Genomic DNA, 12,889 nt, shown 5'->3' with positions numbered 1-12,889 from the left:
GACTTGGCTGAATTATTAAGTTGTGTTTGTTTTATTTTTGTCTTTTTTCCCATAGGTCAAAATTCTGTGTCACCAGTTACTGGTCCAGGTGTGTGACCTACTCAGGCTAAAGGACTGTCACCTCTTTGGACTCAGTGTTATACAAAGTAAGTCTCAGGCCCATCCCTGATGGAGTTAGCCAACTGTCCCTAAGGAAATGGCATTTTATAGCTGTAATTAATTGAGCATATTGTTATGTAATCGTGATTGTCAAAGTACTTGTAATCATGGCTTTTAATCTAGTATTCATATTTTAAACTCAACTGTTGTATATTTCTTCTATGATTTAGAATTTTAGGTCTTAATTTATTATCGTTTGAACTCAAAAACTGGTTCCTCTTTACAAGTCTAGATTTTATGCATTTGCTCTTTTATGTTTTAATGAACCCAACTTGATTTTTGTTTCTTTGCACTATAGGAAGTTACCTTGGTTATTTTTGTAATTTAATTTGTTTTATAATTTTTGACATTAAAAGACATGTAGACATAATAAACCTGACTTTTCTCTATTCCAATTCTCTTACTGTTGAAGATATAGTATAACAAAAGGTCTATTAATTTACTCTTATTTTCTTTTTTTCCTTCCTTTATCCCTTCTCTTTTTTTTTCCAGTCAAAACATATAACTTGGAGATATGGGATCGGTTTCTTCTGTATACTTTACATGGAGAAGATTTTCAAGTAAAGGGCTCCATATAAGTTTTCTCTGCCAGTGACACCTTAGTTAGAGTTAAGTTCCCAGAGTTTAAGTGTAGCCATTCCTTAAAACTTTTTTCTTTCAAATCATACTTTAAAATTTCTCTAATTTAGTCTTCTAGATGCCAAAAAACCTTTCAGATCTTTGCTCACTTTTTCAAGGAAACCTTTTTTGTGAAATGTAGCTGTATTTTGTATTTGGATATGAATTATTTTCCACTACAGAAATTGGTTTCAATTTAAAGGTTTATGATATCTTGAGAATCTGGTTAGTACCATAAAATGCTCAGATCTCCCAAATTGGAAAGTGTATTATGATTAGCTGGTCAATAAGTTTAGCTCCAAAATGTGAGCTGTTTTCATTTATCTAAAAAGACCACTCTAAAGAGGCCAGAGACCATGGAATAGGGAACACATCAAGAAGAAAGGAACCATCTGTATGTCTTCTTTGGAGAAATGTCTGTTTAGTTCTTTGGCCCAGTTTTTGATTGGGTTGTTTATTTTTCTGGAATTGAGCTGCAGGAGTTGCTTGTATATTTTTGAGATTAGTTCTTTGTCAGTTGCTTCATTTGCAAAACCACAAAGAGGTACCACTTCACACCAGTCAGAATGGCTGCTATCCAAAAGTCTACAAGCAATAAGTGCTGGAGAGGGTGTGGAGAAAAGGGAACACTCTTATACTGTTGGTGGAAATGCAAACTAGTACAGCCACTATGGAGAATAGTGTGGAGATTCCTTAAAAAACTGGAAATAAAACTGCCTTATGACCCAGCAATCCCACTGCTGGGCATACACACTGAGGAAACCAGAATTGAAAAAGACACATGTACCCCAATGTTCATTGCAGCACTGTTTATAATAGCCAGGACATGGAAGCAACCTAGATGTCCATCAGCAGATGAATGGATAAGAAAGCTGTGGTACATATACACAACGGAGTATTACTCAGCCATTAAAAAGAATACACTTGAATCAGTTCTAATGAGGTGGATGAAACTGGAGCCTATTATACAGAGTGAAGCAAGCCAGAAAGAAAAACACCAATACAGTATACTAACGCATATACATGGAATTTAAAAAGATAGTAACGATAACCCCTTATGTAAGACAGCAAAAGAGACACAGATGTAAAGAACAGTCTTTTGGACTCTGTGGGAGAGGGCGAGGGTGGGATGATTTGGGAGAATGGCATTGAAACATATATCATATAGGAAACAAATCACCAGTCTAGGTTTGATGCAGGATACAGGATGCTAGGGGCTGGTGCACTGGGATGACCCAGAGGGATGGTACAGGGAGGGAGGCAGGAGGGGGTTCAGGATGGGGAACACATGTACACCCGTGGCGGATTCCTGTTGATGTATGGCAAAATCAATACAATATTGTAAAGTAATTAACCTCCAATTAAAATAAATAAATTTATATTTAAAAAAAAGAAGAAAGGAACCAACCATTTGCTCTTCAGTTTCTTCCTGTGATAGTGGAAGCAGTAAAAACACAAATGCTCAGCTCCATCTTCATATTAGTACACACCTCAGTCATTCTGTCAAGGAAGAGCCTGGGGGAAATAAGATGCCCTACAGAGTTAATTCTTCTTACTTCAACTACAGGCAGACTGTTGATCTTTGCTGTTCAGCAAGTCAGTCTCATAAAATCAGTTTCCTTGGTTTTCAAGAGTTTTTGAGATGTGTTTTTTAGAAGAGGGTTTGCAGGATGGTGCAAGAACTTTGGAACAGGCATCAGATGACCTGGTTCTGATTCAGGTTCTACCACTAGCTAGCTATGTGGCTTTAGACATGTCCCTTGCCTTCTCTCCATTTCAGTTTTCTCTCATGTCAAATAGAAATCACTGCTTCACCTGCTTTGCAGGACTGATGTGTGCTTGAGAAAGTATACAGCTCTGGTCAAACTGCCAGATGGTAGAAACACAGTGGTAGTTTAAAAACTATGCTTGTGCCATTATGGCGAGCAGTCTCAGTTCTATTCATTACGTTGCTTCTTCAGACAGGAATGCAAGGCAGAAACAAATCAGTTTCAACAGGAAGGTTGTCTGATCTTGTCCATTTCATGTTTAATTGGTAACATAGTAGAAATGGGAGATGATTTTAGTTCATGTGATAAATGGATTTTAGTAGCATCTTCTTATCTCTCGGACTTCTTTGCCCCTTTCATCCACACTTAGTTGACTTATTATGACATTCATTGACAAAGAGTGGCTTTACCCTTCCTATTCTAGTCAAACGTTTGACTTGTTCTGTCAAACTCCAATATTCAGTCATGAGTGACAGTGTGGGCGTGTGTTATTCTTGGAGTAGTCAAAGAGACACACTTTTCTTCCACAACAAGTACATTTTTATGCAGGACTTTCCATGAGCATGACCCCAGGGTGATGGTTAGAGGAAAAGGAAGGAGTTTAAAAAAATTTTTTTGAAAACTTTGTACAAGATAGGAATACTTTTCATATGAAATCTCTCTCTTTAAAAGAGTCCAATTGGGAAATCTGAAAATTTTTACACTTTTTACCAGCTAGTTTTCACGTTTAGATCATTTTTACATGAGTTACTTAGCAGTCTTATTTTCTGCTCATCTTAAAAACATCATTCCCTTGAAGAAATATTTTGGCATCCATTCTTGTTTTGCATAAGATTATTTTCTTCTTCCCACAAGATCAACCCCAAAAGCAGAGCAAGTAATGCTTTATCATTTTGTCATCCTGTGTTTTATGTGGCTAGCACAGAGAAGGAATAGTATTAGAGACTTCTCTTCACAAAACACGTGGGTCAAGCTCCTCACTTGGAAACAAATCGGTTATCATCAGTTTTTTTTAGTTTCTTACATAGCAATTAAGATGCTGTTTCTGCCCTTTTTTATTACTTCGCACTTATGAGATGGCTCCTCTGTGAACCAAACAAAAACATGTTTTTCTAAGACTGAGTAACACCCACAGTGTTGGAGGTTAAACTATAAGTTATAATGACCATGGAAACTAAGTAAAAGCAAGAATAGGAACCTAATATTTCTTCTAAATGTTAACATTTTCAATGATACATGTTCTGTATTGCAAAAGCAAAATAATAATGTCATTAATAGCTATCTCACAGAACCTTATATCTTTTTATGTTTTCAGTTTTCTTGGTGATATGTGTGTTTGGAGTACATTCAGAAAGCCTGAGGCTTTTTTTGAAAAACCCATTTCTTTGTATATTCTTTTCTTTAAAAAAAAATCAATCCTTTATTACCTGGTCTCCTTTTTTTTTTTAATGTGCAGATAATGAACACGTGTATATGGAGTTGTCACAAAAGCTTTATAAGTATTGTCCAAAAGAATGGAAGAAAGAGGCCAGCAAGGTACGACAATACGAAGTCACTTGGGTGAGATTACATTTATCAGCAAAATTATTTTGATTTTTAAAAAAGGTTTATTTTAGCTGTTATACATTAGGAAAACATCTTAACACTTTATATAGTAAAGATTTGGAAAGGGATATGAATTATAAGTTCTAAAATATCACATTAGTGAAGGATTAATAGCTTATAGCATGTAGCAAAAGATTTTTAACATCTGCTAAAATAATATTAGACAATAACTTTTCCATAACCTTGGGATAATGTTTTGAAATGAAAATCATGGGAAAAGTATTTGTTCCTCTTCTTTGGCCACATTAGTTGTCAAAACTGTCTAGAAATTATTAGTCATTTTAAAATCTGCTTTTACTATCTTTACATTGCTATTTTATTACTTTATTGAACCCGTGCCTTGCATATGCATAGGAGAGCATTCACTAAGAACTTACCTAGTGTTCTCAAGATCACCCTCACAAAACAGTAATAATTCCCAGTGTGTAATCCTTGATCCTCCGATTTGTATTTAAGAATTCTTGGAGTAAACTGAAGGCTACTTCAAAGCCAACTACAAAGTAAGGAACATGAATGTCTAAATAAACAAACAGCATGTTAGAATTTGGTATGTGGAATGTCAGAGGAACAGGAGAATATTGTAATGAGGAGCAAATGGTCACCACAGGGGACAGAGCTGGGAGAGGAGCTGGATCTCAGCTAGCACTTTCCACTGGCATTTATTTTTATCTTTCCTTATGCTGTCACTGGTATTACAGTGAATGAGTATCAGATAGTGATGATGCTTTATAACTTCCGGTTTCTGCATGGACAACTTTATACCTACTGGACGCCCCTACTCGTTAGAAGTAAATCAAACCTTTCCGTGTTTAAAAAGTGTCTTAAAAATGATATTTGTTGTTTTTGAAACCCACTTTTGAAGTAACTAAAAACAGCCTGATTTTTACACGTGTCTTTGTTTAGGGAATTGATCAGTTTGGACCTCCTATGATCATCCACTTCCGTGTGCAGTATTATGTGGAAAATGGCCGATTGATCAGGTATGAGGACAACGAGAAATTCCAGATCTTTCATTTTCCACAGTACTCATCTTCTAACGTATCAAATAAAGTACTTGTGTTTATTGTTGTTCTCCACCTGCTAGAATATAAAAGAGCAAGGAGATTTTCTTTTTTAATTAATTTTCTTGGCTGCACAGGGTCTTAGTTGCAGCACACAAGCTCTGAGTTTCAGCTTGTGGGATCTTAGTTCCCTGACTAGGGATCAAACCTGGACCCCCTGCATTGGGAGCACAGAGTCTTAACCACTGGACCATCAGGGAAGTCCCAAGAACAGGGGTTTTTTTAAAAAAAAACTTTTGCACACACATGTATCTTCAGTCCCTAAAACAGAGGTGACAGTAGACACTCAATACATACTGTTGAATGAACGAGTGGTAATGTTAGACTATCAGTGAAGTTGTTAACAGTATCACAGCTCACATTTTCTCTACTCCACATTTTCCGTAACAGATCAGTCACTGAAAAGGTACTTCCTTTAAGGAAGAACTAGCACTTTTGTGAAAAGAGGAGAGGTTGGTTAATGCATTGTATTCTTTTCTGGTGGTGGGGTGAGAAAAGGGACAGCAGCGAGAACTCCGTCCTATAAAAATGCATGGGTGTTTATATCGCCTGGTTTTCTTTTCACCTTTGGGGTCTTGCTTCTGTTCTTGGCAGTATCTTTAAAGCTAAGATTACACCCAATGGAGCTATCCTGTGAGAATCTTAGATGCAGTTCGGCAAGGGCAGGTAACTGATTCCTTTTCTGGAGGTGGGTGCCTGAATACTACTCTGCACATGATACGGACCCAGAAGTCACCAGTTCAGAAGCTCAGATTAACATTTGTATACAAGGATTCAGTGCTGGAAGAGTTTCAGAGGTGATTTTGTCACCTGGTAGAAATTACTAGAAATGTGAACTCTCTGTGTTTCACTTACTTATTTTTAAATTTTGAGAAACCCCATGTAAAAGGGACAAAGATACATTTAACTAATGAGTTGTATCTGAGATTTGCTCTTAATATTTATATTATTGCCACATGCAAATTAAAAAGTAAAAAATATGAGCCCATAAAGGATGTTTTTAAAGGCAGAGAAACCTTTTTAGTTATTCTCAGTTTGTATAAAATCTTTACTCAGTGTACTTAATTGGAATGGAATGTGCTGGAAAGAAGAAAAATATAGTATTGAGCCACTAATTAGCCCCCTGGGACTAATGAATGTTTCATTAACCGCTATACTTCTGCCCTTTTCTCCAGTGATGAGCTAGTCCAAACGCTGTGTACTCAGCATTATACAAAGAACTGCTCTAAAAAGTACTCTGTCCCAAGGGGAAAAAATTACATAAATGCTTTATTTTTAAATTCTTCATTCTTAAACATGATCTTGGTTAAAATAAACCCATATGTTTTTATTATCATCAACTAATGAGCTATGAATCTCAGGTAAACATTCAACCTAAAATAATAGGGAGGCAAATACTCATTAAATATATAACACAAACACACACATTTTTTTTCCCTTGCATTTTTACTTTGATCACAGAGATGTCCTGTTTGCCTGTGACATTTTTTGGAGCTTGACTATGTTTTTACCCAGTCAGCACTCTTTAGTGTATTTAATGGGGACTATATTTATTTCTGACCTCAACAGATTGTAATGAGTGCACTATTACTGTTTCCGTTTGTGAGGACTATCATGATTTTGTGGCATGTACCTATAAAAGCACGCCCATAAAGTAACATCTGCTTAATTTAAAAAAAAAAAAAGGATTTTAAGAGAGTTTTCAGTTCATTCATTTTTAGAGGGAAAAAAACTATAGTCAAGCAAATTTTTTCTAGTAGAGCATATAAATAGAAATATTTTTTAAAGGGCCTAATGTATTTGTAATTTGCTCAAATGAAAAACAAAACAAAAAAGGACGCATGACATTAAAACCAGGATTGTCCCCAGACTTGTCCTTATTTATGTCGTATGTACAGCATCATGGTAGCAAAGTTATTTTAATACAGACAAGGAATGCCTAGATTTCTCTTCTAATACTTGTTCAACGTAGTATTTATTTACCACATTGGAGTGGCATGGTTTAGATCTTGTTTCCATCCTCTGAATGAATCGAATGCCGCAGCCCTCAGGAAATGTTGCTTTTGCAGTCTGGGTCGTCTGGCCTGAGGTCCTGTCTCCCTGAGGCCTGAGGGAAGCAGCAATCAGGCAGCAATCAGGCATTGCCACAACCTCCCCCTCTTCAGCAAGTGAGGCCGGGGAGCAGGAGGGGGCAGAGCAGAAGAGCTCCCGTCCCCAGATGGGCAGCAGGATTTGCGCTCTGTTTACATGCGTTTGGACTGTTCCGTCAAAATGTGAGTTCCGCTTTCTTTTATTTTCCTAGTGACAGAGCAGCAAGATACTATTATTACTGGCACCTGAGAAAACAAGTTCTTCATTCGCAGTGTGTGCTCCGAGAGGAGGCCTACTTCCTGCTGGCAGCCTTTGCACTGCAGGCTGATCTTGGGAACTTCAAAAGGAATAAGCACTACGGAAAATACTTTGAGCCCGAGGCTTACTTCCCATCTTGGGTAGGCACTGTTTTCGGATCTAAAGCATTTTCTCTAGCACATTTCTAGTTCATTGTTCTAGTTCGATAGAGACATCTCGACCCCTAAAATGTCTACCCTCTGTGTTAGACACATTGTGAGGCGCAATGGCAATGACAGAGAAACCAGTAGCGACCAGAAATAGTCAAGCCACTCATGCAGCTTCAAGAACTGGGAAGCCAGGTGTTTGATGGCCCACACACCCTCCATGACACCCGGGTACACATTTCACACTTGAGAGCGTGGCACACACAGTCTCTCCACCGACTCGAACTGTACGTAGGTAATGAGGAGGAGGATGGCTGTCCATCCTAAAGATGCTGGAACTGGGAATTTGTCAGCCTTCTTTTGAGATTTACTCAGCCTTGACTTTCTTATTTACTCTCAATTCGAGCAGCATTTTTCCCCTTCAGAAGGAGAAAAACACTATTCTTTAAAAAGTGACATCATTCACAACTTTTCCTGTGCTGAGAAAACAAATATAAGTGAACAGCTTGTGTTGACCACCATCTCCTTCACCATCAAAAGAGGAGCCACCCCCTTCCTTCAGCAAGAAAATGTAGGTTATTTGAGCACTGACTGTCTCAGCCACCCTTCCTCCACCGTACTCTGCTGACATCACTTCCCGTTCTTCCTCCAGGTCTCTGCTGAGGCATCTTTCTCTTCTATATCTTCAGCCTCTACTCGAACTAACTCCTCTTAAGTTAGAACATACTTTGGTTCACACCTTCCTATCTTAAGGGGAGGAAGGAGGGAGGGAAAGAAGAGCTACCAATCTCTCCTTCCCTTCTCAGTAAAGCTTCTTGAAAAAGTGATGTAAATTTGATGTTTTAGCATCTTTACTTCGACATGTACTCCTCAACCAACATCTCTCTGCCTTCTTTCCTCACCAGCCCCTCCACTCATGGCATTGTCCTTAAGGCCACCAGTGACCTTTAAGTTGCCAAGTCCAGTGGACACTTTTTCACATCTTTTCCTGGGTTTCTCTGCTGTGATTGACACTTAGTCACTCTTATCCCAGGAGATCTCCAAATTGATGCTTTTTACAACCACTTATGTGCTGGCACCTCCCGAATCTTTTCTCTCCCTTATGTCTGTAGGACAGATGTTTACCCATAGGCACCTCAAACTCACAGTGCCCCAGGTCAGATTTATCTGCTTCCACCTCACTTCTGTGTGCTCCTACCTCCATGTTCACAACCTCAGCCAGTGGCCCTGGTCACCTAGAAACTTAAGAGTCATTCAGGCTCTTCCTTAACACTCTTCTTTTACCTTGCCCCATCTAATCAGGAGAACATCCTCTAATATAAACCCTTGATTCCCCATCCCTCAACTTAGGAAATAAAATTCTCTTGTATTTTTGTTGCTGTTAACTTCCTAAACATTACTGCATCCCCACCCCAACCCAGGTCATGATTCCTCCCATTTCCCAGGTGCCAGCTCTCATCAGCACTCACCAGTGGACACTTGTCGCTGCTCCAGGCTTTACTTCACAGCTTGCAGAGAAGTCGATTTTGCTTCTGATTTAAACCTTCACCTGCAGAGTGAAAGCCTGAGTGCCAAACATGACCTAGGAACTTCTCAGCTCATGGTCCCTGCCAGATTTTGCACCTTCCTCTCTGGCTGTCCTGCACCTCGTGTGTTGTGCTCCGGCAGCACTCAGCATTACTGTGTCTCCACAACTCCTGTCGTTTTGCACTTTGGGCCTTTCTGCCTGCAGCTTCTTTAGCTAGTGAGGCACCCTCCCTGTTTTACCTGGCTACTCCTGCTCATCGGCCCAGATGTGTTCTCTGGACGGGCTATCTAGGTGCCCAGGGCCCTTCCTCTGGGCTCAATAAGACCCTGAACAAAAGTATTTTATTTAAAATGTTCTGCTTATCTCTTGCACCCAGTAATCTGAGTGTTTCTTAAGATATCCTAAAGAACAAGTGTAAACCTTTTCTGTTTCTTCAGCATTTCACATCGTGGTGCTCAATACAAGCTTTTGTTCATGGACTGACTGTGCTTCAGTTGTTGAAGAAAAACCACAGAGGGCATCAAGCTATTACATAGCAGTGCCTGGAAGACCAAAAGTAGCCAGTATTCCCATTCTCTAGTTATCAGCAGGTTCTCATGGACTCTTGGTCTTTAAAGCAGAGCTTCCCAATTAGTGTGCCATGGTGCCCAGGGTACTGAGAGACCAGCTTCCTTGACCCTTGTGATCACCAGAACCACCTATTATATATACTTCACTGCCCTTTTAAATACTATTTTCTATGGGTTCTTTGACCTGAAAAAGGTTGATAAGTACTGATTTAAATGATCTTCATGTAAAAGGAATCTAGAAAGAAAAAATCTTTAACGAGTTATCAGCAAAACTTGATTATTGGGCAATAATTCATCATGTTTAATTCTCCTTAAAATATTCATAGGAAGAAAAATATGTCAATAACTATATAAAAACTGATAAAACTAAAAATTCTCTAATTTTTAAGTTCTGATCATTTTGAGCACTAAAAATGCTTTTTGTTCACTTTGCATACTTCTTTCCATCTCTTATAATCTTCATGAAGTCAGCTAAGACTTTTAACTTATCAACACCTTTTTTTTGAGCCTGTAGCTACTGGACCCTATATTTTTGAAATCTGAAAGCTTAGACTACTGTCTGATGAAAACTGAAGTCGCAGTAAATTGAAATGAATATTTGAGTGAAATTGTTTTCTCCTAAGCATTTGAGTAGAACGTTCATATCAGCCTCTTATGCATAAACCAGAAATGTTTCTAAGAATTCCTTGCAGTCCTCTGCCTTCTTTGGATTCACATTAAGAGCCTCCCACTTTGTGGCTGTAATTTTAGGAGAGTTAAGTAGGATCCAGAACCTGAAGATGTGCTACAGTAGCTGTATTTCATAGTACCAATAATTCTGCAAGTATAAACAATGATGTGGACAAAATTGTGCAAGTTTGCATGGTTTTTCTTTGTTAGTGATTTTAAAGCCAAGAGAACATATTTTTCCCATTTCTTATGATTTTTCTTCTTAGATATGAAGTACTGCAGTTAAACTGACTCTGTACCTTCTAGTATTAGCTTGTTCAGCCTAGTAACGTCACAGATGGTCAAAAGAGAATCAGTGTGAGATTTCCTAGTGGAAATCAGCCAGTTTCAAGGCCTATTTTCGGTTCTCTGCCTTGCATCATTTGTGGGGTGAGGGTCGTGTTATACTTGAATCCTTCCAACAAATGTTGCATTGCGCTCCCCTTGTATCCCAACAGGTTGTTTCCAAGAGAGGGAAGGACTACATCCTGAAGCACATTCCAAACATGCACAAAGATCAGTTTGCACTGACAGCTTCTGAGGCTCATCTTAAATATATCAAAGAGGCTGTCCGACTGGATGACGTCGCTGTTCACTACTACAGATTGTATAAGGTACAAAACTGCAGTAAGTCTGCAGCTGTATCTTCTTGATCAGGAGAAGTTTTTTTTTTCAAGTTTTGGTTGTTTTTAAAATGGGTTTTTAAAAGAGTTTTTATTTGAACTGCTGTTTGTCGTCATAAGTCAATCTTGGAGTCAGTGATGTTTTTCTTTGGGCCTGGAAGCAGAAGTGAGTCTTTTTCATGGTTCTGATATTGAGATGACAAGTGGCTGTAATTGTGCTTTTGATTTTTCAGTGATTATGAAATAGTTATTCTCCTCCTTCCCAAATCTGCATTTCTGCCTTGGGGTGTAATGTTTACTACTTCTTTGAACAGTAATTATTTAATAAGTGAAGCCACACCTGCATTGTATCCATTAGTAATAAGAGCACCACCACAGCAGCTAATGTTTATTGAGTTTCGTATTTATGGGAACACTTCATATCTATCCTTTTTAAAAAAATACTCATAATGCTATAAGATAGGACTGTAATCTTCATTTTATAATCAGGGATACATACCAAAGATCTCAAAACTAGTAAACGGCAGGAGTCAACCCATGTCTGCTTACAAGAACCTTTGTGCCTGAATCACTGACTTTCTTGCTTCTCTTACTCTGGTTTGTTCCTTCTTTTGTCCTGTGTCCTCGTGTTCTGTGTTCTTGTGTCTCTAGCCTCATTTTTCCATTCTGAGTCAGAGGTCACACATCCAAATAATAACTGGGGCGGGTCTCGCAGAGAATCACTGGCAAAACTATTCACCACTTTCTGTCTTCTCTCCCTCTTCTCCGCCACACTCCTCTCCCTATTCCACAAGTATCACTTCCATGGTAAGAACCCCTCAATTCCCACCTGAGTATTCAAAGGCATATTTATTCTTCTACCAAATAGGATGAGGTGGTTCAGAGTGTGGTCTCTTGTATCCAGCTTGCTGGGATTAAATCCCAGCTTCAGCCCTTACTGGGTAACCTTAGGCATGTTACTGTGCTTTGGTTTCCCCACAGATAAATGGAGATGGTAACAAACCCAGTAAATTCTGAGGTTTATTAAAGACTAAAGGAATTAGTGGGTGAAAAGTGCTGAAAATAGTGCCCAGCACACATTAAGTATGATGTTAAACGTGTTTCTGTTACCACCATCTTTGTTATTATTAGGTTTGTTATCTCTGCTACACCCTTGTGGTATGATAAGCATAATTAGGCCATTAGAAACCGGACCATAGATCAGTTATATTGCTGGGTAATTTTCTTGGCTGGTTCAAAAAACTTAAAAAGAGAGCAAAGGATGTTATTTTTTCCCCTTTCATGCCAAAGAGATGCTTTGTTAATGCCCTGTCATCTTTGAAAGGCAAAGACTTCCACAAGATCTCCTCAGTTAAATTCCTAAAAGACTGAGTTCTTGTTTTTCTTTTAAGAGAGTTCATTGTGACACCTCAACTTGTAAGAGAAAATGAAAATTAATGACAGTTTTGACAATAAGTTTATATTTTAAAGTGTATCAGAAGTATGAGTGATACATTGGAGAGAGTATGGCTTTAGAATCAGATCATCAGTTAGAAACGCTCTACCGGCACTCACTCTTGCTGGGATCCTGGAGGACTGTCGCTGGAGTACTGGGCATCTCTTCAGTGGAAATTATCCTATACACGTCACAGGCAGGAAGGATTCAACAAGATGATGAATCTGAAATGGCACATTAGTTGAGTGCTCAGTAAATATTGGTTGCTTTCTATTTGCTAGGAAAGCTGTGGTATTTTAAAGAATCCCATTAAGAATTC

General features: G+C 38.5%; 1 protein-coding gene and 1 non-coding gene across 5 annotated transcripts in view; one reads left to right on the top strand and one right to left on the bottom strand.

Annotated features, from left to right (window-relative positions):
• FRMD6 (FERM domain containing 6) overlaps nucleotides 1-12,889 on the top strand; it is a 262,617-nt gene that overhangs the window by 229,821 nt on the left and 19,907 nt on the right. For 2 of the 4 annotated variants that reach the window (XM_040226753.1, XM_040226752.1), the window contains 5 exons: nucleotides 56-146; nucleotides 4,003-4,082; nucleotides 5,055-5,131; nucleotides 7,515-7,701; nucleotides 10,971-11,126. In XM_040226753.1, coding sequence (XP_040082687.1) covers nucleotides 56-146; nucleotides 4,003-4,082; nucleotides 5,055-5,131; nucleotides 7,515-7,701; nucleotides 10,971-11,126 — 591 coding nt within the window. Of the gene's footprint in view, nucleotides 1-55; nucleotides 147-4,002; nucleotides 4,107-5,054; nucleotides 5,132-7,514; nucleotides 7,702-10,970; nucleotides 11,127-12,889 lie in introns of all 4 variants that reach the window. The other 2 variants (XM_040226751.1, XM_040226749.1) reach the window with 1 other exon arrangement.
• Nucleotides 5,340-5,412, bottom strand: TRNAG-CCC. Its single transcript has one exon. It is a non-coding gene; the product is annotated as a tRNA-Gly (tRNA).

The sequence above is a fragment of the Oryx dammah genome, unplaced genomic scaffold, assembly GCF_014754425.2.
Source record: "Oryx dammah isolate SB20612 unplaced genomic scaffold, SCBI_Odam_1.1 HiC_scaffold_26, whole genome shotgun sequence".
Lineage (NCBI taxonomy): Eukaryota > Metazoa > Chordata > Mammalia > Artiodactyla > Bovidae > Oryx > Oryx dammah.
The sequence above is the reverse complement of the archived record's forward strand: the minus strand, read 5'-3'. Positions and strand labels throughout refer to the sequence as shown.